General features: G+C 38.2%; 2 protein-coding genes across 6 annotated transcripts in view; one reads left to right on the plus strand and one right to left on the minus strand.

The window, feature by feature from the left end:
- LOC125460755 (G/T mismatch-specific thymine DNA glycosylase-like) overlaps nt 1–20,653 on the plus strand; it is a 22,977-nt gene extending 2,324 nt beyond the window's left edge. Inside the window, exons 1-9 of one of the 4 annotated variants that reach the window (XM_048548606.1) lie at nt 3,012–3,123; nt 8,700–8,826; nt 9,584–9,653; nt 9,885–10,020; nt 10,103–10,185; nt 10,909–11,003; nt 13,302–13,473; nt 16,859–16,987; nt 18,178–20,653. In XM_048548606.1, coding sequence (XP_048404563.1) covers nt 9,605–9,653; nt 9,885–10,020; nt 10,103–10,185; nt 10,909–11,003; nt 13,302–13,473; nt 16,859–16,987; nt 18,178–18,320 — 807 coding nt within the window. In that variant the 5' untranslated portion in view covers nt 3,012–3,123; nt 8,700–8,826; nt 9,584–9,604 and the 3' untranslated portion in view covers nt 18,321–20,653. Of the gene's footprint in view, nt 1–2,875; nt 3,124–8,699; nt 8,827–9,583; nt 9,654–9,884; nt 10,021–10,102; nt 10,186–10,908; nt 11,004–13,301; nt 13,474–16,858; nt 16,988–18,177 lie in introns of those variants that run through there. The other 3 variants (XM_048548602.2, XM_048548604.2, XM_048548605.1) reach the window with 3 other exon arrangements.
- Nucleotides 19,216–24,537, minus strand: part of glt8d2 (glycosyltransferase 8 domain containing 2) — a 37,693-nt gene continuing 32,371 nt past the window's right edge. The window contains exon 10 of one of the 2 annotated variants that reach the window (XM_048548335.2): nt 19,216–23,421. In XM_048548335.2, the coding sequence (XP_048404292.1) occupies nt 23,249–23,421 (173 nt within the window). In that variant the 3' untranslated portion in view covers nt 19,216–23,248. The remainder of the gene's footprint in view (nt 23,422–24,537) is intronic. The other variant, XM_048548334.2, reaches the window with a different exon arrangement.

Raw genomic sequence — 24,537 nt, forward strand, 5'->3', positions numbered from 1 at the left:
CCATGATTTTCGTGAATGGCGGGGCAGGCTCGAGGGGCCAGATGGCCTACTCCTGTTCGTAATTCTTATGTTCTTATATGATTTCATGATGTTGCCTCCAAACAAAATCTACAACATCATTATATTTTTAATCATTTTACCATTTTGTTGCATCATGGATAATTCTTTTTAATTGCATGATATTTAAGTATTGCTGAAAAAAGACACATCTTGTTGAAATTTATGACATACTTTCTTGCAAAAAATACTAAAATAAAGGAAACACAATATTTTTACTAAGAAGACAGTGCTTATTGTTTGGTTTCTGGACACTGATTGGTATTACCATGGACAGTTCACTATGAATTGAAACAAAAACAGAAGTTGCCAGACCTGCTGAGCTTTTCCAGCAGCAGCAACATCACAGATTCCCTGTGGTGTGGAAACAGGCCATTCGGCCCAACAAGTCCATACTACCCCTCCGAAGAGCATCCCAACCAGACCCATTCCCCTACCCCTGATTTTCCCCATGCCTAACCCACCTAACCTAAACATCCCTGGGCACTATGGGCAAATTAGCATGGCCAATCCACCTACCCTGCACATCTTTGGACTGTGGGAGAAAACCGGAGCACCCGAAGGAAACTCACGCAGACATGGGAAGAACGTGCAAAGTCCACACAAACAGTCACCCAAGGCTGGAATTGAACCCGTGTCCCTGGCACTGCGAGGTCGCAGTGCTAACCACTGAGCCATTGTGCTTTCCCAAACCCCCACAGACAGTTGACCAAGGCTGGGATTGTACCCGGGTCCCTGGGTGTTGTGAGGCAGCAGTGCTAACCAATGAGCCACCATTGCCACCCAAACTATCAGCTGCACTCGAGGCAGAACTGAGGGAGGATCACCAGACTCGAAACATTAACTTTAATTTCTCTTCACAGATGGTATCAGACCTGCTGAGCTTTTCCAGCAACTTCTGTTTTTGTTTCTAATTTACAGCATCTGCAGTTCTTCAGGTTTTCACTAGATATTAATACTTGACAATTAACTGTCAAGGTTTGTTTAAATTTTTAAACTAGACAGGTTGACTCTGTTTGGTCGAGACATATCATTGGGTTCCATGAGCGATGTGTCTTCAATGGAATGACACCTAATTTCCTATGCCTTGCAAATTTCTGATTCATAGATGATTCATATATGCATCTGCAGCTGCGTATAAGCATTTCCTCACATGTCATATTGGGCTGCATCTTGTGCTCAAAGTCATCTTTGAAATGGAACAGTCATTTCAGCTGTTTTTCTGCAATGTCCTAGTTAAGAAATCAGTCTTTTCTGTACTGCTGTCTACCACATACATACCTTCACTTGTCAATGTGTGTTGGATTTGAGCCACTTGTTCAATCCGCAAGCTTGATGCTGAAACAGGCACATTGGCACTCTGTGTAATTTAATTGCTAACCTGATCAAATCATTTCTCACTGTGTATTCTACATAGTCATAAGTGTGCTTAACACCATCACTTTTGGTATTGGAAAGTATCCATTCTTCCTCTGATTACCTGGAAGGTAACCACAAGTAATTTTTGCCTCAAGCTGGATGCTGCAGTCAAGCCAAAAGAATGTTTTGCTTATCACACAAATGAATATTGTGGTAAAACAAAATTCGGTGCCATCTTAATGCTAGGCCTTCCTGCAATATTACAGGTTATGTTAAACTGTGTATCCTTTTACCTGTTTTACAACTTCAAGGTACTCACTAACCCAACCAGCTAAACTCAGTGTCCAAGATTAGACTTGATTCTACAAATAGACAACATTTACTACATTTTCTTGTATGTGTGAAGCATTTTGCTGAAAACCAACTGTTGTAGTAATAGAGATAATGGGAACTGCAGATGCTGGAGATTCCAAGATAATAAAATGTGAGGCTGGATGAACACAGCAGGCCAAGCAGCATCTCAGGAGCACAAAAGCTGACGTTTCGGGCTTAGACCCTTCATCAGAGAGCAATGTTGCTGTTGCATTTGGGTAATGCTGCTGTGAATCTGACTGTTGAATTTTTTTAAACTCTTTTGCCCTCTCTTGATGCTATCCATTGAGTATTTTAGCAAACTAAGGAACTATAAGTATTAATTCTGCATTATTCACTGGAATATGTCATATCTTAACTGGCAGAAATCAGAAATAATTCACCTTTTACATTCCTGGTGCTATGTGCACAGTTAATCAGCTAATCCTGTATGCTTGCTAATATATCATCCACAACATCATGAGCTCTTATCTTATGCAGTAATCTTTAATGTGGTACTTTATTGGATGCCTTATGGAAATTAAATACATCACATCTACTAGTTCCCCTTTATCCACCCTGCTTACTACATCCACTGAGAACTCTAATAAATCAGTCAACTGTTCCTCTCTTAAAGCCACGTTAACTTCTTGGTTTTTTTTGATTTTGTAAATGTCCTGATGACCCTCCTCAACATTGTATTATAGCGTTTTCTGAAAGACTGATAGATCAACTGGTCTCTTATTCCTGCTTAAATATAGGCAAAACACTGTAGATGCTGTAAAGCCGAAACAAGCACAGGGAATGCTGGAGAAACTAACCAGGTCTGGTAGCATGTTTGTAGAGAGAAACTGAGTTACCATTTTGAGTCTTCTTTTTGACTCTTCTGAAACGTTAATTCAGTTTCTGTCTCTACAAATGCCGCCAGACCTGCTGACAATTTCCCTAGCATTCTCTGTTTATACCATTCCTGTTTTCTGTCTGTCTTCTTTCTTGCATAAGTGTGCCACTTTTCAAATCCACTTTGATCCTTCCAGAGTCTAGGAAATTTTAAGCTACATGCAAAAATCACAATCATTCAGGACTTGGTGCTACTATGCTCTTTCAGCAGCTCAAAAACGTAAAAGAGGAAGACCTCCAGGACAACAAAAAAATAAGACTGAGAAAAATAAGTCTGAGGGTGCAAGCACCAAACGAAGCAAAACCAATGGGAACTCGGGAGGCAAGCAAGAAAAAATCACTGATGCTTTTAAAGTCACAAAAAGAAAAATCGATCGTTTCAATGGAACAACCGAAGCTGAGCTTTTAACAAAAACCTTACCAGATATATTGACCTATGGTTTAGACATTGTGATTGTAAGTTATGTTTCTCATTATTTTAATGAATTTGACTTAGTCTTAAGAAAAAATTACAGATTTTTAGTTCAAAAGCAACACATTCTGAAACAAAACGGTGTCAGATTTTGAAATGAATGATACAGATTCTTGTGTGTTTCAACAAAGTAGCCAAACATAAGGGTGGCTTTTGTTAGCTTCCTTTAATGGGGATGATAAAGATTAACTCTAAGGAAGTGGAATTATGCAATTATTCATTCCACTAATAATCCATTTTTATAGGTCTGCAGTTTAAGTGTGATCATATTGAAAAGCAGCCTTGGAACTGTGGCTGTCACCATAAATCAATAATTTCAATCATTTTGGTCTAGAAATTGTTAAATGTTCATATGTTTCAATTAACAGAATTTCATTGTCTATAATTGTTTACTTAGGTAAAGTCTCGCTTTTCAAATTTTATGGTTTAGTTTTTTTAAATGATTGCTGTATGATACAAAGATACAATGTAAAAAAGAATCCCAAAGCATTCACAAATCTTTGCAAAATTCTTAAGCATTCACAACTACTCAAAGGAATGGTGAGTTTGATTAGACACCAAAGACAAGATCTTTGTATGGAGGCAGAGTACAGGACTAAGTGCTAAATGAGTATATTTTTTGTGACAATACCCTAAGTTGTTCTTCTGTTGGCAGCAAGTGTTTATTCCTATTTGTTTATAATTTATGAAATAGCAAGACTGGCCAGACCCAATTTTCCAAAAGTTATAAATTTAGCTTAAAGGTATTTCCTTTAGGAAACAAGGTAAAACCCTGTTTTATTACACACCTCTGGAAGAGGTGGGAATTGAATCTGGACCGCCTGGCCCAGAGGTACATGCAATGCCACTACATCACAATAGCCCTAAAGATTTAGCTGAATATATAATGGTAATGAGGGAATGGGGTTCATCTGTTGCTGGTTTGTGATTTAAAGTTCCCAGATGGAGAGGGAAACCTTTTATTGCTCAAGTTGTTAATCATAGAGGTTTAAGATTAGTTTTCTTTAGATATACTGGCAACAGAGACCATTTCCTAGACTGTTATTCAGACCAGTGCCTTGACATCTTTCCCTGTTTTCACGCTGAGATTACTGAAATATGCTGATGGTTTAATTCTGCCTAGTAAATTTTGTGACTTTGCAAGAAGATTTGGGGCAGCATGGTGGCTCAGTGGTTGGCACTGCTGCCTCAAAGCACCAGGGACCCAGGTTCAATACCATCCTTGGGCGTCTAACTGTGTGGAGTTTGTGTCTGCGTGGGTTTCCTCCAGGTGCTCTGGTTTCCTCCCACAGACCAAAGATGTGCAATTTAGGTGGATTGACCATGCTAAATTTCCCATAGTGTCCAGGGATGTGCAGACCTGGTAGAATGGCCATAGGCAATGTAGGTTACAAGGATAGAGTGGGGAGATGAGTCTGGGTGGGATGCTTTTTGGAGTGTTGATGTAAACTTGATGGGCCAAATGGCCTGCTTCCACACTGTATGGACTCTGTGAAATGTGGCAGCGTAATGGAGGTGGCAGGAAAGTATTGTGCTTGGCTGGCTTAATGAAACCCAATTAGATACGGAATGGCAGCTGTAGTTTCTTATAAGGTAAATCCCTTATCTATATGGACCAGAGAAAGACCGGTGCCTTCCTGTTCATTGTCATTGTAACACGAGACCACTTAACCCATCAAGCCCATGCCAGTACTCTAGAACAAATCAGTCAGCCCTATTCCCTCACTCTATCACCTGTGTTGCAACGTTATTCCTCTTCACTGCCTCTTCAGTTTCTTTTCAAAATCATTGTTTTACTTTCACTACCCTCAACAGTAGCAGTGGTAGAGATGAGAACATGATTGGAGTTGTTGTGGTTTTGTTGAAGCCTCTCTGGCAATGCCGACATTTGTTGCCCATCCCTTCTTGTCCGTCTGAAAGTTTTTTTTGTGAGCTGTCTTCCTGAACCACTGCAGTCCAGTGGGGGGAGTGCTTGGATTTTTAATCAACAACAGTAAAGGAACGATGCTATAGTTTCACGTCCAGATGTGTGAGACTTGGAGGGAACTTGCGAGTGATATTGTTCCTGTGTATCTGCTTCCCTTGTTCTTCTAGACGATAGATGTTGCAGTTTTGAAAGATGCTTTTGTCTGGTCACGTCGTTGCATTGTTTACAATGATGGTACACTGCAACCACCTGAGGTTGGGGTGCCAATCAAGTGAGGTGACTTGTCCTCGGTGGCATTAGTTTCCAACCATTGGAGAGAATTCCTTCACACTCCCAATTTGTGTCGAATAGGTGTTGGGCAGCCTTTGCAGCGGCGGAGGTTGTGTCACTCACCACACAATTCCCAGCCTCCAAGACTGGTGTCGCAGATTTGGAGGACTAACTAACACAAACCATTTTTTGTGCATCTCCAAGTATTTTTAACCACAATCATAGCTCAGCTGCAGAGGAGGGGGGAGGAGGAGTGGAAGAACAATAAAGGATTTAATAATTTTTGGAACAAGAGGACCTTTCTGCAGTTGAAGATGGGACTCCAATAACTTACTTAACCAATCCTGTCAACAGGGAGGCAATGTTGTCTAGTGACTGCAGTGTATTCTTACAGGCAGGGTGAATAGCCAGAGCTCTTGATCCACATTGGTGGCAATAACCCTATGTAGGAACAGGATGAGGTTCTGAAAACGTGTTTTAGAGAGCTACAAAAGAGATGGAAATTCAGGATTTCAATGATGTTAATCCTCAGATTACAGCCTATGCCACGTTCTAATGAGGACAGAAATAGGAGGATACACATAATGAATATATATCTAGGATATTTGATATCTAGGGAGGAAAGGAAAAGGAGGTGGGACTGCAGTGGTTCAGGAAGATAACTCTCAAAAAACTTTCAGAACGACAAGAGGGAAAGAAACAAATGCTAGCATTGCCAGAGGTGCAAACATCCGAAGAATCAATTAAACAAAACCACATTAACTCCAATCACATTCTCCTCCTTTCTACCACTGCTACTGTAGAAGGTAGTATAAGCAGAAAGCAGTGTTGATAAAAGATGAGACCCGTACATTAGTACAAGAGGATCAGTTTGATAGAACTAAGCAATACCTAGGGCAACAAGTACATTATTGAGAGCTGATTATAGGCCCCTAAACAGTGCTGATAACATACATCATGGTATAAGTCAAGAATTTAGAATTATATGTAACAAGGCTATTGCAGTAATGCTATGGAAGATTAATTCTTGGAATGTATACAAGGTTTTTCCCCTACATTAGAACATTGAACAACCAACTGGAAATTGGGTTATTTTACATCTACTTTTGTACAGTGAGAAAAGGCTAAGGATCTCATTGCAAAGGAGCCTTTAGAAAAGAGTGAACCAAAACAAAGTTGCTGGAAAAGTTCAGCAAATCTGGCAGCATCTCTGAAAGAAAAAGCAGAGTTAACGTTTCCGGTCTAGTGACCCGAAGATTCTGAGGAAGGGTCACTGGACCTGAAACATTAACTCTGTTTTTCCCTTCTCAGATGCTGCCAGATCTGCTGAGCTTATCCAGCAACTTTGTTTTTCTTCCTGATTTACAGTGTCAGTTCTTTCAGTTTTTATTTAGGAAAGAGTGATCATGATATGCTAAAATTTTACATTTATTTTGACAGTGATGTAGCTTAATCCGTAATCAGGGTAAGGAAACTACAGTGGTATGAGGGGAAAGTTGGCTGTGGTAGTTCAGGAAACATTTAAAAGGTATGATGGTAGACAGGCAGTAGTTTGGATTTAAAGAATTAATGCATGCTTGAAAACAATTTTACATTCCTTTTAATGTGGCCAAGTGCTGGAAAATGGGATAGGTGTAGATAGGTCAGTGCAAACTCAATGATCATTAGGGCCTCTTCTGTGCTGTGTGACTGTGACTCTATAACACATAAATTCTGAATAGTGAAACGATTCTACTTTGACAAACAAGAACTTAAAGATTATGTTAGGTCAAAGGAAATGCTTTTAAACTTGTCCAAAAAAAAGTGTGCCTGGAAATTAGTATGCCTCAGAATTCAGCTAAGGAGGACTGAGGAACTGATAAAGGAAGGGAAAATAAAGCATCAATGTAAACTAGTGCAAACATAAACTATATAACATCGTACAATATGAAAAAACACTGACAGGTGTGGGTCTTAGAAGCAGGAGAATTTATAATGGCAAATAAGGAAATAGCAGCGAAATAATGCAAATACTTTGTCTTCATGGAGAAAAATACAAAATAACCTCCCACTGACATGGAGTGAAAATTAGTTAACTGAAACCAATAGAGATAAATCTAGTAGAGTTAAATCAGCCACTCTCAGGTTGGCAGGCAGTGACTATTTAGATACTGCAAAGTATTTGGACCTCAGCTACTCAATCTATAATCAGTAATTTGGATGTGGGGACCAAACATAATGTTTCCAAGTTGCTGGTGACCCATAACTAGGTGAGAATGTAAATTGTGTGGATACAAAGGGGCTTAAAGTAGGTTTAAACAGATTAAATGATTGTTCAAGTGCATGGCATGTGGGATGTAACATACAAAAATGTCAAGTTTTCTACTTTGATAGGAAAAAAAAAGAAATGCAGCATTTTCTTTTTTAAAAAAAAATAAGAGTTGAGAAGTCTTGATGTCCAATGGGACCTTGGTATCCTTGTTAACAAAGTGTAGAGCTGGATGAACCTCTTGGTATCCTTGTTCTTGAGTTACTGGAAATTAATGTGCAGATGCAGCAATCAGTTGAGAGGCAATTTTGAGCTGGCCTTTATCACTAGAGTTGTAAGTACGGGAATAGTAATCTCTTGTTGCAGTTGTCTAAATCCTTGTTGAGATGACACCTTGCCCATGGATGGGGTGCAACGAAGGTTTGCCACACTGGTCTCTTGCATACTGGCATTGTCCTCTGGGAGACATTTAAAGTAGCTGGGCCTGTGTTTTCTGGTGTTTGAAAGAATGAGAGATAATCCCTTTGAAACATACAGAACTCCTGCAGGGTTCAACAGGGTAAGAGCAGGAAGGATATTTTCCCTCAATAAGGAGAGGAGCTATTTCGGACTGAGCAGGAATTTCTTCACTTATAAAAGCATAGAACTCTACAGGGCGGAAAGAGGCCATTTGATCCATAGTCTGCACGAACCATCTGAAGAGCATCCCACCCAGACCCAGCCCTCTACCCCACTACCCCACATTTACCATGACCAATCTACCTAGCTCTATGGATGATTTAGCATGACCAATCCACCTAACCTGCATATCTGTCGATTGTTGGAGAAAATCAAAACACCCAAAGGAAACCCAAGCAGGCAGTCGCCCAAGGCTGGAACCAAATCCATGTTACTGGCGCTGTGAGGCAGCAGTGCTAACCATTGAGCTGTCGTACCACACCTCAGGGCAATAAAACTTTGGCAGCCTTTACCCCAAAAGGCTGTGGAGGTTCTGATTTGAGAATGATCAACTCAGACAGAGATTTCTAGCTATAAAAGACATGAAGGGATATGGGGATAGTGTAGGAAATTGGTTAAAAAGTAGCATTCTGTGTAATTTTTCTTGCTGCTGCAAGGTACTCCAACGTCTGTATGCAACAGTGGCTTCCAGAAGCTAAATCCATGCAGTGACATGCTGATCAACGTGTATGGAACTTCCCAGCAGCTGCACGGCCACAGCTTAGAGGGAACGTTGGTTTCGAGGTAAAGAAACCATTATTTAGTTGAATGGCAAATAGCTTACTCCTAATTTCTATGTTCCACTGCTTCAAGAATACACTGAGAAATGCTTAAATGCAGGCTTTCCCTCTAACATGAAGAAAAGTATGAAGGAGAGAGTAAGTTATAACATTTGTATTGGAAACAGCTGTTAGTTACTCTTGTATTTTGTTGGCTTGCTTTAAATCTTCTATACTGGTGGCTAGAATAAGGCATTTTTGAGTGTCTGCCAAATCATTGTTTTTTTTCTACTTTTTGAAAATAGCATTTCTGAATTTGTTTTGAGTATCCTGAAGAATATAATATCTGGAAAGTTAGTTCAATGTTTTGGGTGAAAATTCCATCGAGAGCCTTTGGATATGATTGCACATTTCCTTAAGCAATGTGATATGTTTCCTGTGAAAGTACATTTCAAAATGGAAGCATATGCTTGGCTTCCTCTTTGCTGCTGCTGAAAGTACTTAGAGCAGAATTGGGCACAATGTTGATGTTCTTTTTCCTTGTGGAATATGTTGCTAATCAATGCTGTCCCATAAATTATTGGATACTTCTGCGAGAGTAAGTAGCATGAGTGTAACTGCAGTATCTTTGTTAGTATGTGATAGTGAAAAGACTGTATTTTTCTTGCCTGAAGAAATTCTGCTGGAGCTGTGAAAGCTGAATGTCAAGTATTTTTACTTACTCATAACCTGCTGGTTATAATTTCCTTTCCATTCTAAGTTGAGTCTGTTGTTTGTTTTAGATTGGAATTAACCCAGGGTTGATGGCAGCATACAAAGGGCATCATTACCCTGGACCAGGAAATCATTTTTGTAAGTTTTTGTATCTACACAAATTCTGTTGGCTGTTCTTAAGTCTTTTAGATATTTTAACATTTGTTTGAGTGGATTGTGTGATGAGCAAATCATACTGATTTTTACTGTTAGGTTTTTCAGAAGTGGACTATTGTCGTTTCTTAGTTATTATTCTCTAAGCTAGTTCATTTTATTATGACTGTCTCTTACTTTATATTCACACTTTAACCTATACCTTTTTGTTTATAGGGAAATGCTTGTTTTTGTCTGGTCTTATTGATAAGCCTTTAAATCATCTGGATGATGCTTCTTTACCAGAAAAGTATGGAATAGGTTTCACAAACATGGTAGAGAGAACTACTCCAGGAAGCAAGGACCTCAAAAGGTGATTCAGGAAAGCAAATTTAAAATTCATTTTTTGTTTCGGTTGGTACGAAAACATAATGTAAAAATTATTTGCATTTCAGCAAAGAGATTCGGGAAGGAGGAAAAATACTTTTGCAAAAATTACAGAAATTTAAGCCACGAATTGCTGTGTTTAATGGGAAATGTAAGTACGCGTGAAAATTTTAAAAAGAAAGTTCCGACAATAACTTAATATTCAATTTTTTTTAAACTATGAATGTCGAGTTACCAGTACTGGGAAACCCAATTTCAATACAAAACACTCCCATTATGTATAGCACTGAATAAAGCTGCTTCTGACTTAACATGAGGACAATCAGTCTGTGACGAATGCCTCTGAAGTAAAAGGTCTCTGTACTTTCAGCTCCTCCCAGAATATGAGTTTATTGAGGTTATTGACTAGCTCGCCAAGCTGTCTTGTTCTCATTCAGACGTTTCATCACCCTGCTAGGTGACATCATCAATTGTGCCTCCGATGAAGAGGTGTTATTCTACTCCGCTTGGAATTTGTACTGTTTGGTCCATTATGCTGAGTAGTTCAGCAGGCAAATCAACAACCACATCCATATCCCAAGCTACAGATCTCTGCCAACTGCTTACTATAATGGACCAAACAGTATAAATTCCAAGCGGAGTAGAATAACACCACTTCGTCGGAGGCACAATTGATGATGTCACCTAGCAGGGTGATGAAATGTCTGAATGAGAACAAGACAGCCCGACGAGCAAGTCGATGACCTCACCCACGATTCTCTCTGTACTAATTGATATAAATACAGAGGGCATGTGCATGGAAGACAACTTAAATTTATATTATCTGTCAAAAACAAATCACATTGAAAAGTTTCATTTTACACACCATTTACAGGCATCTATGAAATTTTTAGCAAAGAAGTTTTTGGAGTTAAGGTGAAGAAATTGGAGTTTGGGCAACAGCCGCACAAGATCCCTGAAGGAGAAACGGTAAGTACCTTAATATGATTTAATTTCCTTTGTACTTTTAAAATTTTGAAGTAAATAATGCTGTATTCCTATTTGGAGAACCCTTCTTCGCTTTCTCAAAGCCCCCAAACTTCTTGCTGTCTGATGACTCTCGTCAGTGCCTCTTGAATCTTTGCTGTAGGGAAGAAAATCTTCACATCTTTTGATTAGTATTCATAGATTAGGTGAAAAAGTATTTCTAGAAGTTGGTATTTGTTTTATCAGTAGCTCTTCCGTATGCATTTTAATTCAGCACATGATGTCACAAACCTTCAGGGAAGAGTGTGCTTGTAATCAAACCCCACCATTTCATGAATGGGATATAAATGACCAACTGAATTACTATGGACAACAAGGTGTAGAGCTGGATGAACACAGCAGAGCAAGCAGCATCAGTGGAGCAGGCAGGCTGATGTTTCGGGCCTAGACCCTTCTTCAGAAAATCTTCTAACTGAACTACTAAGGTGATTAATTTGCCTGATATGACTCCTATCTACAACAAAATTAAACTTAACTGGGTCTCATCAACAAGCAATAAACAAACATCCTATAACATGTGGGAAAACAAATTATTAATAACTACTGAGCATGCTTGAAGTACATTCTCTTTAAAGCACATTCATTCACAAATAGGAGCACCAAGACAGTTCTGCATGAACACCGTGGTGGAAAACTTGGGTAAAAAGGAGCCAGTTCTGTGGATCAAAAGTCTGTAGCTCAGGAGTGAAATGAAGTCCTCACAGTTATCATATAAGTCATAGAGTCATACGGCACGGAAACACACCCTTTAGTCCAACTTATCCATGCCAACCAGACATCCCAGTCTGACCTAGTCCCATGTGCCAGCATTTGGCTCATATCCCAGTAAACCCTTGCTATTCATACAACCATTTAGATGCCTTTTTAAATGTTATAATTGTACCCACTGTCTCCATTTCCTCCAGCAGCTCATTCCATATACACACCCTACCCTCTGTTACCCCTCAGATCCTTTTTATGTCTTTTTTCCCCCTCACCTTAAACCCTATGCCCTCTAATTTTAGACTCGCTTCTCCAACCCCCCCCCCCCCCCCCCCCACCCTAGGAAAAATACCTTGGCTGTTGACCTTATCCATGTCGCTTATGATTTTATAAACATCTAATTTTTCTTTTTGGAGATGAATCATATTGTTGATTGTAAGATGTTTGCAGATCCTTAGTTTGGTAGTCAGTCATTTGGACCTACAGCCATTACTTGAATGAAAAGTCATTTTCAGAATCTGAGTGGTGTTGCGAAGAACAAGAAAGAAAGAGATCTGTCTTTCTTGATGGCTTCTTGGAGGTCTACAACTTAAGTATCCAAAAGGTTTTTGCAAGGAAATGTTTCAGATCAAAGATACTTGACATCAGTTTATCTCTCAAAAGTTTCAAACCTACTTTGCTAAAAGTTACATGACCTTACTTAACCAACAAGTGAACACCACAATGCTCTACTTTTGACCTTTGAATTGTGAAGAATATACCAGATACATTCTCTGCAACAGCATGTTCCAAACACTCATTCTCCTTCTCACCTCCCCCCGCCCACCGCCGCCAACCCATTTATAAACTTTTTAAAGCACATCTTTACAATTGCCAATTTTCATTATTTTAGGTCAAAAAATCTATTTCCTTAACAGAAACTTGAGTTTTCCTTTAACTGATCTTCACTTTGCTGAAGGGAATCATCTGTGGTGTCTTAGTCCAGTGATTTTTTTTTTCAAGATTACATTTGTTCCTTTTCACAATACTTTCCCACATGGTAATCCATAAACTTATCCTGGCCAGTGATAAATCAAGATTAAGTGCAGAATCACTTGCTTCTCTGCAATTTCAGATTGATTTGGGAAAGAGGGGGTAAATAAACAATTTTCTTTAATTCCTTTTGTCTACCAACCTCCATTCTCCTCAACTCGAACAGCACTTTTCGTTGTCTAACTGTCCAGTCTATCATTGAACTTGCTCATTACGAAACACAAAACAAGTTGGGTTTATGTCTTTTTTCAAAGTATCTTATCTAAATTTGAGTAAAATTTTGCCTACCCTTCCAATTGCCTTTAAGTTCTGTATTCTCTGACTTTGATTTGCCTTGAGTTCTCCATTTTTTTAAAAAATATTAGAGTATCATTACTCTCATTTTTTCTGTTAATGCCACCTTCACCTCAAATGTGCTGGCTGCGTAAGTCTTCCTCTTGCTGTTACATTTTCCTGATAATGAAATTTCTTCAGAGACAAATACATTGCTTTAACTTTATTTCCAAGGTGGTCTATGTCATGCCTTCTTCAAGTGCAAGGTGTGCGCAGTTTCCTCGGGCCCAGGACAAGGTACATTATTATATCAAGCTAAAAGAACTACGAAATCACTTGAAGGGCATTAAAACTCCTACAGAGGTCACTGAAGTAGAATACTCATTTGACTTGCAAAAAGCTCAAGGTAAGTTGCCTGTAGTTGTAATTCGGATGAAAAGTCTTTAAGAGCAACCCGTGTCTATAACTTTTTTAAAAGTTTATTTCTTCTATTTACCAACTTCTGGTGAATTTTTTTTGATGGCACTGACTTGCTTAGATTGATTGATTGAAGTCCTACTTTCAATTGCACAGCAACTAGGTATTAACATAGATTTATACAGCGCAGAAACAGACCAATCCAACTTGTCCATGCCGATCAGATATCCTGAACTGATCTAGTCCCATTTGCCATGATTTAGCCCATTTTCCTTTAAACCCTTCCTATTTTTAAACCCATCTAGAAGCCTTTTGAATATTGTAGTTGTACCTGTCTACACTACCTCTGCCAGTTTATTCCATGCATACACCACCCTCTGCGTTAAAAAAAAGTTGCCCCTCAGGTCCCTTTTAAATCTTTCTCCCTCTCACCTTAAACCTATGCCCTCCAGTTTTGGACTCCACTACCCAGGGAAAAGGGCCTTGGGATTCACCCTATCCATGTCCCTCATAATTTTATAAACCTCTGAGGTCACCCCTCAGCCTTTGATGTTCCAGGGAAAATAGCCCCAGCCCAGTCATTCGCTCTCTATAGTTCAAACTCTCCAATCCCAGCAAAACTCTGGTCAATCTTTTGTGAACCTTTTCAAGTTTAACAACATCTATCCTACAGCAGAGAAACCAGAACTTAACATGGTATTCTAAAAGTGGCCTCACCAATGAAGGCAAACTTGCTAAATGCTGCCTTCGCCACCCTGTCTACCTGTGACTCCACTTGCAAGGAGCTAAGCACCTGCACCCCAATGTCTGTTTGTTTGGCAATACTCCTGAGAACCTTACCATTAGGTGTTTAAGTCCTGCCCTGGTTTGCCTTACCAAACTGCAAAGCCTCACGTTTATCTAAATTAAGTTTGATCTGCAGCTGCTCGGCCCTTGGGCACATCTGATCAGCGTTCCATCGTACTGAGATAGTCATCATCACTGTCTACTGCACCACCACTTTTGGTGCGATCTGCAAACTTAACAACTATTCTTCCATTATTCACCTCCAAATAAATGATGAAAAGCAATGGACCCAGCACCAATCCTTGTGGCACTCTGCTAGTCAGAGGCCACCAGTCCGAAAAACAACCCTATACCACCACCCTCTGTGTGCTACCTTCAAGCTAATTTTATATTCCAGTCAGCTGACTATTTCTTCTCTTCCCACCCCACCCCGGATCCAGTACAAAGCAAAGCACGTTTGAAGAATACGTGACCAGATACAGTAAGCTCCTGTAATGTCATTTTTAAGGACATTCAGAACATAATTCTAGTTTTAGGAGTTAATAACCTGTTTACTAGTGCACAAATTCACTCGACAGCCTATCAATATATAATGACATATCTTAAAAATAATGAATTCCCTGAAATGAATCCCATTCTTGTGGAAGGATTTTTGAACTTTAGAGCTTTGCATGTGAATTCTGTTGCATTCTGCTTTTCAAGAAAATTTAAATTCACACACTGATGTATGCATGGGTGTATATTATAACTGAGAATTCATGCCAGAAAAGAGTGTTAATCCTTTTTCTCTATATCCTTTAAATCCACTATCTGAAACTAGGTTAGACTAATTTTCAAAAATGCAATTGATCTACAAAAAAGAAATAAACCAGCCTTTTTAAGATGATAGGAAACCTTAATTCTGTGACCTCAGCTCATATGATTAGAGATTTTTGTCTGCCATTTAAACATGAAACTGATGAATTAAAATCAATGTCTGGAATAAAAGCTCAAAACTAGAACTTCAATAAATATGCCAATTCTGCTCAATCTCTCTTCGTTTCAGTAATACAAAGATCTTTAATTAGAGCTGACCTTTTCTTTGCTGAAGGATATAAGTCAACATTTTCCAACCTTATTGCTTGGGAGGCCACATTACAATTTTACACTCATTTGGGAGTGGGTAGGCAAATTTCAGAATGATGAGGTGGTCATAAGTATGAATTTCAGGGGACAATGTCTAAGATAATAGGCAATGCTTTGTAGATGCCGTTTTGGGGGATGGGGGTTGGAAGAGAAGACTGGTTGGGTATGTCACTAAATCTCACCCAGCTGCTCAGTTAGTTGACCTGTCACTCACCCAGCCAGCCAGCTATTCTAGGCTGTAATCACCTTAGGGTTTGGCTGGTATGCACCTAGCCAGCAGGCAGGTGAGCGCATGGCTTGTTGAATGAGACACAGTCAGCCTTCTCCTCCTCATCAAGATCTCCCTGTCTCCCCTCTCTCAGAGGTCACTAAGGGGTCTTGAGGCTCGCCTTATGTACCTATGGTCCTTCTTTGGATAATAAATACTTTCACTCAATGTTGCTAATTGGAAAGCTGCTGTTGCCTAATGAAGAGTTGATGTACCAGCAAAATGCTAATAACTGAAAAAAACTGTCCTTTCTAGGGCCTTTGAATATTTTAATTGAATTCCTTGTGACAAAACGCACGTCCGATACCAGTCCCACCGGTAGAAATATTTCCTCGTGAATCAGTAGAATTATCGCTGTCACTTGCTGCCTGGGATGATGGTCAAGCAAATAGTACATGAGCATTTGCTAATGTTGTTTTGTTAAGGCACAGGTTTGACTAATATTTGCACCCCCCATGCCCCACCACCCCGCAGCAGCCGGAGGCTCATTCCAAACAAGGCAGTGTCTCACGGTTCCCATTATGCTACAGTCCCCAGCCTCTGGCTGATTCAAAGCACATGTTTTTGCACTTTGCTCCTGCGATTACATGTAATTCCTCTCCCACATTTACTGCTGATCGTCATTCTAGTAAACTAGAGCATGATAAGAGAAAAATGACCTCCGATTGCAGGAGCAGCTCTGTTAAAAATCCCGACAAATGTAATCGGAACATTTTGAACAAAGGCTCGGCAAGCCAAGGTGAACCCCTTGCTGGGCTGCATGGTGACTTTTGGTCTACCTGTTGGGCAAGCCCAATACAGATGTAAGTGGTTATTAAATTAATGCAGTCTGTGGGAAAATCTGCCATCAATCAGGCACTTATCCATGACGAAACAAAGGAAAATATGCCCAAATAGTCATAATTGCAACATGCAGTGTTACCATAACTTACTACTTGTAACCATTGTAACTTTATAGCCAGTTTCTACAGAAGTTAAAGTTAATTTGTTGTCAGTTTTCACTGATGGAATATTGAATTCCAGTTAATCGGGCAAGCTGATTCCTGGTCTTCTGTTTTATTTGTCCAGAATGGTTAAGGTTTTGGTTTGTTCATAAGTTGTAGTAGTATATTAAATTTGTTCTTTAAATTCATAGTTTTTTTTATTATTTGTTTAAAAAAAACTTTACTGTACAATGTTCTAATTTGTCTATTAGCGGAAGCCAAGAAAATGGCAATTAAAGAGGAAATGTATGACCCTGGATATGAAGCTGCTTATGGTGGGTCATACATTGAAAAATCCACTGAAATCAATGGGCAGTGCAGTTTTGCTACAACTGAACTAGGTAAATGAGCAAAATGATTTCATTGTGAGTAAATCATCATGGTGTTTTATATTTCATATTGATGTAATTTGTATACCGAATGCTAAACGTTAACCTGCAGGATACTACTATAAGAAAATATATAACTCTTCGGCATTTTAAAATATTGCTAGTGAAGGAAGACTGCTATCCCTTTCGCATACTCTCATTTTACTCTTAGAACAAAACAATTTTGTATATTAAATTATTTTTGGAGAAAGGATTCAATCTTTGTTGTGATTTCTAACCACACTGGTTTCTAGTTGAACCTTGCATGTGCAGCCTGGTAATCCCTCCCAAGGATCCATTTGTCCCTGTTTTCAAAAAAAAATTGAAGATTTCAGGATATGAAAACCTAAAGCGATGATGTATTCTATCATATATAATTTGTGCTAAGGTCTGCATTACTTAAAAATATGTAGGCATCAGTTTTATTACAAGGAAGTAGTGACTAAATACATTTGGCCAATAAGCAATTTTAGATTGTCTATAGCAGAGATCCCAGAAATGCAGCCTGCATGTAAAGCAGGGGTTATATTCAAAACAAAAGTTCTGCTGAAATGATAATTTAGTGGCTGTAGAACAGAATTCCTGCAAAGATTGTGTCATTTAATTTTAAACAGGTCTCTTGCGGCAAACACATTTGGAATACAGGAGATGAGGAATTCAATACAAGACATGTAAATAGCAGGGGGTGCAGTTGGCATATGACTTTAGACCTTATAGCTTCCAAACTTACAGCAGAGGTTGTTTATCTGTTACTTCTGTATTTGTTGTAAACTAGTTTAAAGGATTGCTAACTAATTTTTCTTTAGTCTCTCATTGTTGTATCATGGAAACAAAAGTAATCAAGCTGGAGGACCTTTGGTATTTTTTCATCTAGCAGTTCTTTTGGTAATTTAAAGTTAAAAATATAGTGCAGAACTTAATGAATCCCATGATGACTCCAGATGGTTTCCTGATGTTTGTCTTAAAATTGTATGATGTTGAAAATGTTACCTATTTTTTGTAACGTCAATATTAAATGATATCATGTTGATTTTACATCCTCCACTTCAATATTTTTTGACTATAGTCATATTTATTTCTATGTACAACACTACATGTTCTCGGTACGTTTTCTAATTTACTTCAGAAAATATTAAATTGCTTTGACTAAATTTGTTTTACAGGTGCAACCAACAATTCCGAGTTCAACACTGATTCAATGTTTTGCCAAGTTCCTGATGGCCAGTGGATGACCCAATCGTTTGCTGATCAAATTCCTTCAATCAGCAATTACTGCACAGAGTCTCAAGAAGAAAATAGCACATAATGAATTGACTGGTTTGCATAACTTAATGTTACTGCAGTTTTAATGCAGTCTTAAAAGTACTGTGCCTCAGTTTTTGAACTGAAGAGGTTTTATCTTTTTACCTATTGTTATCTAGAATTATATGTAATCTTAATGATGTAGTAAAGGTCAGAAAGCTGAATTCTTAAACTTTGAGCAAAACTGCCCAAAATATTTATAGATCAAATAAGAAACCAGATATGGTTTGTTTTGTTTTTAACTTAATATGATCAGGTGCTCATTTTATTCCTGGAATTAATTTGGGGTTTCTAGCTAGTTCTCTTTGCTCAAGTGTTGCAATTACAAGGCTATTCAGCCATCCTGAAATTCCTTCTGTTACTGTTAGCAACAGGTTAGAATATTATCAGTTTTGGTCAAAATAATGGTGGGAGTTCAACAGAAATCTTGATCACCAATTAAACTGGATTGAAACAGCGCTTTTTAAGATCTTGCTTATTTGAAGTTCTTGTAATATTTGCATTTCTCTGGATGTGTGCACATCGGGTACTATTAATAGCAGTTTCATTTTCATGTCAGTTCAGGCCACCTTAATCTTGGGTTTATTTGACCAAAGGCGTGCTTTTTTGTTTGAAAAAAAGAATCATATTAATTATGGGTCCAGGTGTCCATTGGCTTATGCAAATTTAACAATAAAATCAGAGCAGTTTTAATTTGTTATTTTAAGTTTGTTTTGAAACGTTAGTATTGGGGGCATGTTGCTTCTCCTTTAGAAAATTGAAACTCTTGAGCAAGATGAAATTTTTTTTTCAGACTCAGCCTTTTTCTCGTGTATTTAAGGCTGAGAAGGTGCTATAGATTTGCAAAAATAATAAGTGTAACAAATGATGTTTTACATTTGAATGGATGTTCTTTAATACTTTAATTTTTTAACTCCAAGTTGCTAATTTATTTCATATTTTAGCAATAAATTCTCCATTTGGGTTTTTATTAATATTGCTGAATACACATTATAATTCTTTCATCTTTTGCACAAATCCATTTTGAATTATTAGGAGTAGACTATAGTTTGTCAAGTTAACAGTAGTGCACAAGAAGAGCCAGAGGATAAGTTCCCTGCTAAATCATTCAATTTTGTTTTTTCAAAAATTGGAGACTCAGCAACAGTACAGTTGCCTTCAGTTTGAGGTTATAATATTTTTTCAAATATGAACTTATTTTTAAAAATGGCTTTCAACTGAAAATTGACTGTACATTAAATGGACCATTCTCAATTCTGGCATTTCAAAGCAATTTTCCCTTCAAGCTAAACTTGCACCATTTGGCATGATTCAAGTTTGAAAGAGAAAGCAACTGAAATTCTTTGCTGTGCCCTTACACTTAAGCACTTAAGTCTAGAACAATATAACTCGACCTGTTTTTAACCCTAATTCTGTCAAGAGAAATCACAAGTGCAAGGGAATTTAAACCCTGATGATAACTTACAATGCAAGCTGTGTAAGGATTGACAGATTTAACAAGTGGTGATGTGGCCAGTTAATAGCATCCTTGCACCAAAATGATGAGGGTCTTACTCCAAAATTCGTGGTGTAGTCTTTCAGACTGAGCCACCTTTCTGCTCTGGCCAACTGCTATCAGTGCCTCGTACGGGGTTCACTAGGCATAATGGTCAAGAATAAGTAAGAAGACTGAAAAAAGCCAAAATGGTTTCATACAGATTCTACCAGGTGGGCCAAGGGCAGCAGAGACAGCTTCCCAAAGAAACCTCTGGTGTTGGGCTTGCTTCTAATTACCTCATCAGACACCATCCCCTCTCCCTCCGCTGCTTAGTCATGATCCCTGTCTTGCTTGCATTACCCTCTTCCGCTGGTATAAAGTATTACCAAGTTAGACCAGATCTCTGAACAGACTTGGGAATAAAAATATCTCAGGTTTACACCTGCCAACCTGACAGTTATTTTTCCTCCCTGTATTAAAATTCAGCTACTGCTTTTGAAGTAAAAGTTCACTTAACTGTGACATTATGTAAATGCCTTAAATGTTCATTAAGGAAACTATTGTAACTAATCTGCATGACTGTTTTCAACAAAGAATTTGTAATACTGTCTCTAGTGACTTAAAGCTGTTTTACAGGAAGTTTTAAAGTTACCTGTGTCATATTATCTAGTTTGTAAAATGTGCCTGTGGGAATATATACAAGTAAATGTACTCTGACTTGAAGTGAATGGGCAGCTACTGGAAACTTTTAAAAATGTTAACATGATACTGTTTACAACTTGTAAATTTGGTGCTCAATCCTCTTGCAAGAGAGTGATAGTTTTGAAATCTGGTGGAAAAAAAATAAAAATTACAATGAATTTCTTTTTTTTCTGTTTTTAATTTTACACTGGAAATGTTACATGTTCATTGACCTGTGCCAATCTTTGAATGCATCTGGGCAATGTCTGATCACACAGCGGTACTAGCATTCATGATTTGCTGAGCATGTGGGTGTTACTGGCTGGGCCTGCATTTATAACCCATCCCTAGTTGCCATGAAGAAGGTGATGTTCAGCTACCTTCTTGAACTGCTATAGTCCATTTGATGTAGATACACCCACAATGCTGTTAGTGAGGTAGTTCAGGGTTTTGAACCAGCATCACTGAAGGAATTACAATATATTTCCAAGTTGAGACGGTGAGTGGCTTGGAGGGGAACTTGCAGGTGATTGTGTTCCTGTGTAACTGCCGCTGTTGTCCTTTTAGATTGTGGTGGTCATAAATTTGGAAAGTGATGTCTTAAGAAGCCTGCCAAACTTTAAGCTAAACAAGATCATTCACATTTTCTGTGCGTGGTTTGACTTTTATCTGCTGGTTTTTGTACTAAAACTGCTAGCAAAATCAATCAGAACTTTATTTTGCCCCACCAGTGAGATGATTTTGTAATGTTTATTTTTGATTTCATACATATACATAAGAGAGTAAAAGTAACAATTCTGATCTTTTCACATGAGACCTGTGTAGTTTCTTTGAAGTTTGGAAGTATTAGGGCGTACCAAGCTTAATATTAAAAGAGAAAACAGGTTGAAGTAGCATTGGAGGAATATCTTATTCGGTATTATGTACCCAGATGTTCTTTCATTTTGACAGCTTTGATACTTTCATACTTAAGCAGTACAATTTGCCATTAACCTATTCCAACAAATCTAAAGGATTCTGTGAAGCTGTGGTTGCATCTTTACTCTCATTTACTGTTGGATTTAGTATTAAGGTTATGCTGCAACTTTTGGGGTAAGGAAATGTCACTTTAAGACCATAAGACGTAGGAGCAGAAATTAGGCCATTTGGCCCATCAAATCTGCTCTGCCATTCAATCATGGCTGATAAGTTCCTCAACACCATTCTCCTGCTTTCTCTTTTAACCCTTGGTAATCGAGAACCTATCTATCTCTGTCTTAAATGTACTCAATGACCTGGCCTCCACAGCCTTCTGTAGATTCGCCACTCTTCGGCTGAAGAAATTTCTTTTTATCTCTGTTCTAAAAGGTCTTCCCTTTTAGTCTAAGGCTGTGTCCTTGGGTCCTAGTCTCTGTTATGAACAGAAGCATCTTCCTCAACATCCATTCTCTCCAGGCCATTCAGTATTCTGTAAGTTTCAATTAGATCCCTCCTCATCCTTCTAAACTGTCATGAGTATAGCCCCAGAGTCCTCAAACGTTCTTCATATGTTAAGCTTTTCATTCCTGGGACTATTGCCATGAACCTCCTCTGAAACTGCTCCAGGGCCAGTACATCCTTCCTGAGATGTGGGCCCCAGGGAGAAAAGCTACTATTGCAATAGTACTTTCAAAACAGGTTCTTAAGCTTGTTCTGGAATAGAAGATCTATCCTGGCCTTAGACTGCTAGTTTGTTTGTAAATGTGCTAGTAATGCTGCTATACTGAGAACAAGGCTGATGGCTTATATTTGCTCATTGGTAGATTTCTTGAATACTGCTTGACTAACTTCTCTTCCCTGAAATGCTTTTGTGAAGTAGTTACCTTTTTCGTGACAGAAGTAGGGAACAGCTTTAATGGTAATTTCTTCACAAATTATTGTGTTTTAAAATTCTGTTCCACAAGATGCTGTAGTTAATTGCAGAACACTGCATTCCCACTTTGCAAATCCGATGCCATAACCACTGCACTACATGAGATCATGAGATCACACTGTTAGGAAGAGGAGGCGACCATTTGGCTTTTCAAGTCTGTCATTCAGTTAGGCTGAGCTGCCTTTCAAATCCAATTGTCTACTTTTGATAATCTTTAATAACTACAAAAAGTTATCAATACTCAATTTTGAAATTTTCAATAAATTCCCAGACCTCTCCACAAACTTCTGAAAAACAGAATTCCAGATTTCCACTACTCTTTAAATGAAAAATGCTTCCTGACATCATCCCTGCAAGTTCCTGCTGTAACAAGAAGGTTATTGCTCTTTGTTCTGGGTGTATGCTATTATAAAAGTTACATTTCTAAATTATAAAAAAACTTAGTGAAAATGAGGCAAGGCAGGACCATAGCTCACATTTCGTGTTGTACGTCACTAACCTTACCTAAAGAATAGAGAAGCAAATATGAAGCTGTCTTTGCTGTCATTCAAAAATGTTAAGGTCATATAAAATGTTTCTTCAGCTAAGAGTTCGATTTGGCAAACTGGTTTGTATGAGATCAAAATAATGTACCTCCTGTGAAAGTACTGTTATTGTGCAAAATCTACATTTTCTGATGTGAGAACATTTTTGCTAAATAACACTGAATTATTATATGTTTAATCTGATATCTCAATCTTGTTGCAGTAAATTCTGCTATGATTTAATTCACAGAAACATGTCAGACGTTTGGATACTGAATAGCTTAAACCACAGCATATTTTTAAATGCATACTTAATTGGACAAAGGAGTGAGATGAAAATTCTGTATGCGATGGTGCTCCTAATTGTTAGGTCGTACCAATCTAAAATGTCCTGTTGGATCAGGAAGATACCACCTTTCCCAAAATTCCACATGAGCCGCAGGATAATCCCAGGGTTTATATCTTCCATTCCAATGTAGTAGTTTAGCTTCAGAAAGGAAGTGTTCTGAATATCTGGTGTCAGGACTCCAGCCTACAGAAAAAACAATTTTTTAAAAATGTAGAAATTAGACTCAAGCTACTCTATGGCTGGAAATGTAAAACTGAAAAATGTCTTCCATTTACTAAATCTATTACATGGAACACCTCTTGGGATTATACTTTTTTCACACTAGGTATTTTACAATCCTTTGATCACTTTGTTTTAATCAAACTGATCTTTGTTTCTTCTTGAGATTTTTCCAGCAGGTACATTTTTGCCAAGATTTTATTCTGCTGCGATATGACTGATAATAAATTCATGATAATTGTTCAGTTTATTTTTTGATATGTCTTAAGAGTTTGTTTCTCTGACATGATTAATTTTTCACCATATTTTCAAAGCTTGTGCTGTAAGTGATTGCCGTATTTCGTATTTATGTATTTGGTCAGTGAAAGTTGAATGATTGAAACTCTCTCTGATGAAGGGTCTAGGCCCGAAATGTCAGCTTTTGTGCTCCTGAGATTCTGCTTGGCCTGCTGTGTTCATCCAGCTCCACACTTTGTTATCTTGGATTCTCCAGCATCTGCAGTTCCCATTATCTCTGAATGATTGAAACACCTGTTTTTAAGATCCGGCTAAGAGTGGATGCAGACTTTGTTTTGTTTTCTGTCAATTTTAAAAGTGTAAAGTCTACATATGTGTATTTTTAATGTTATCTTTTATCCAGAATTGTAACATGCTTCCCACTTCATATAATGTGTCCTCCCACTTCAGTTATCAGAGATGTGTGTCATATTTGTTAGCGTTATATGCAGCCAATTTGCAGGGTTCTTTTTTTAAAAAATGTTCTTTATCTACTTTTCTATTTGCCTTTGATATTTCATACAAGATCAAACTTTCTAAATTGTAAGTTCGTATCACGTGTCCAATAAATTTCAGATTCAAACTACCTCTTCCCGAACCAGGTCAGTCGAGTTGTCTTGGTCATGGTTTAGTAAAATTACTTGCCCAAAATGGTTTTAATTCTTGTCTCAGTGCTTCTCTATGTTGCTTTGCTGATTACCCTGCACTCATTTGATCAGTAATTGGTGTGATGTAGCTTTCCAGGATTTTCTGCTTTGTTGTCATGGCTAACTTTATGTTGATCATTTCTTTTTCACTATTTGA

Source organism: Stegostoma tigrinum, chromosome 18 (assembly GCF_030684315.1).
Source record: "Stegostoma tigrinum isolate sSteTig4 chromosome 18, sSteTig4.hap1, whole genome shotgun sequence".
Taxonomy (NCBI): domain Eukaryota; kingdom Metazoa; phylum Chordata; class Chondrichthyes; order Orectolobiformes; family Stegostomatidae; genus Stegostoma; species Stegostoma tigrinum.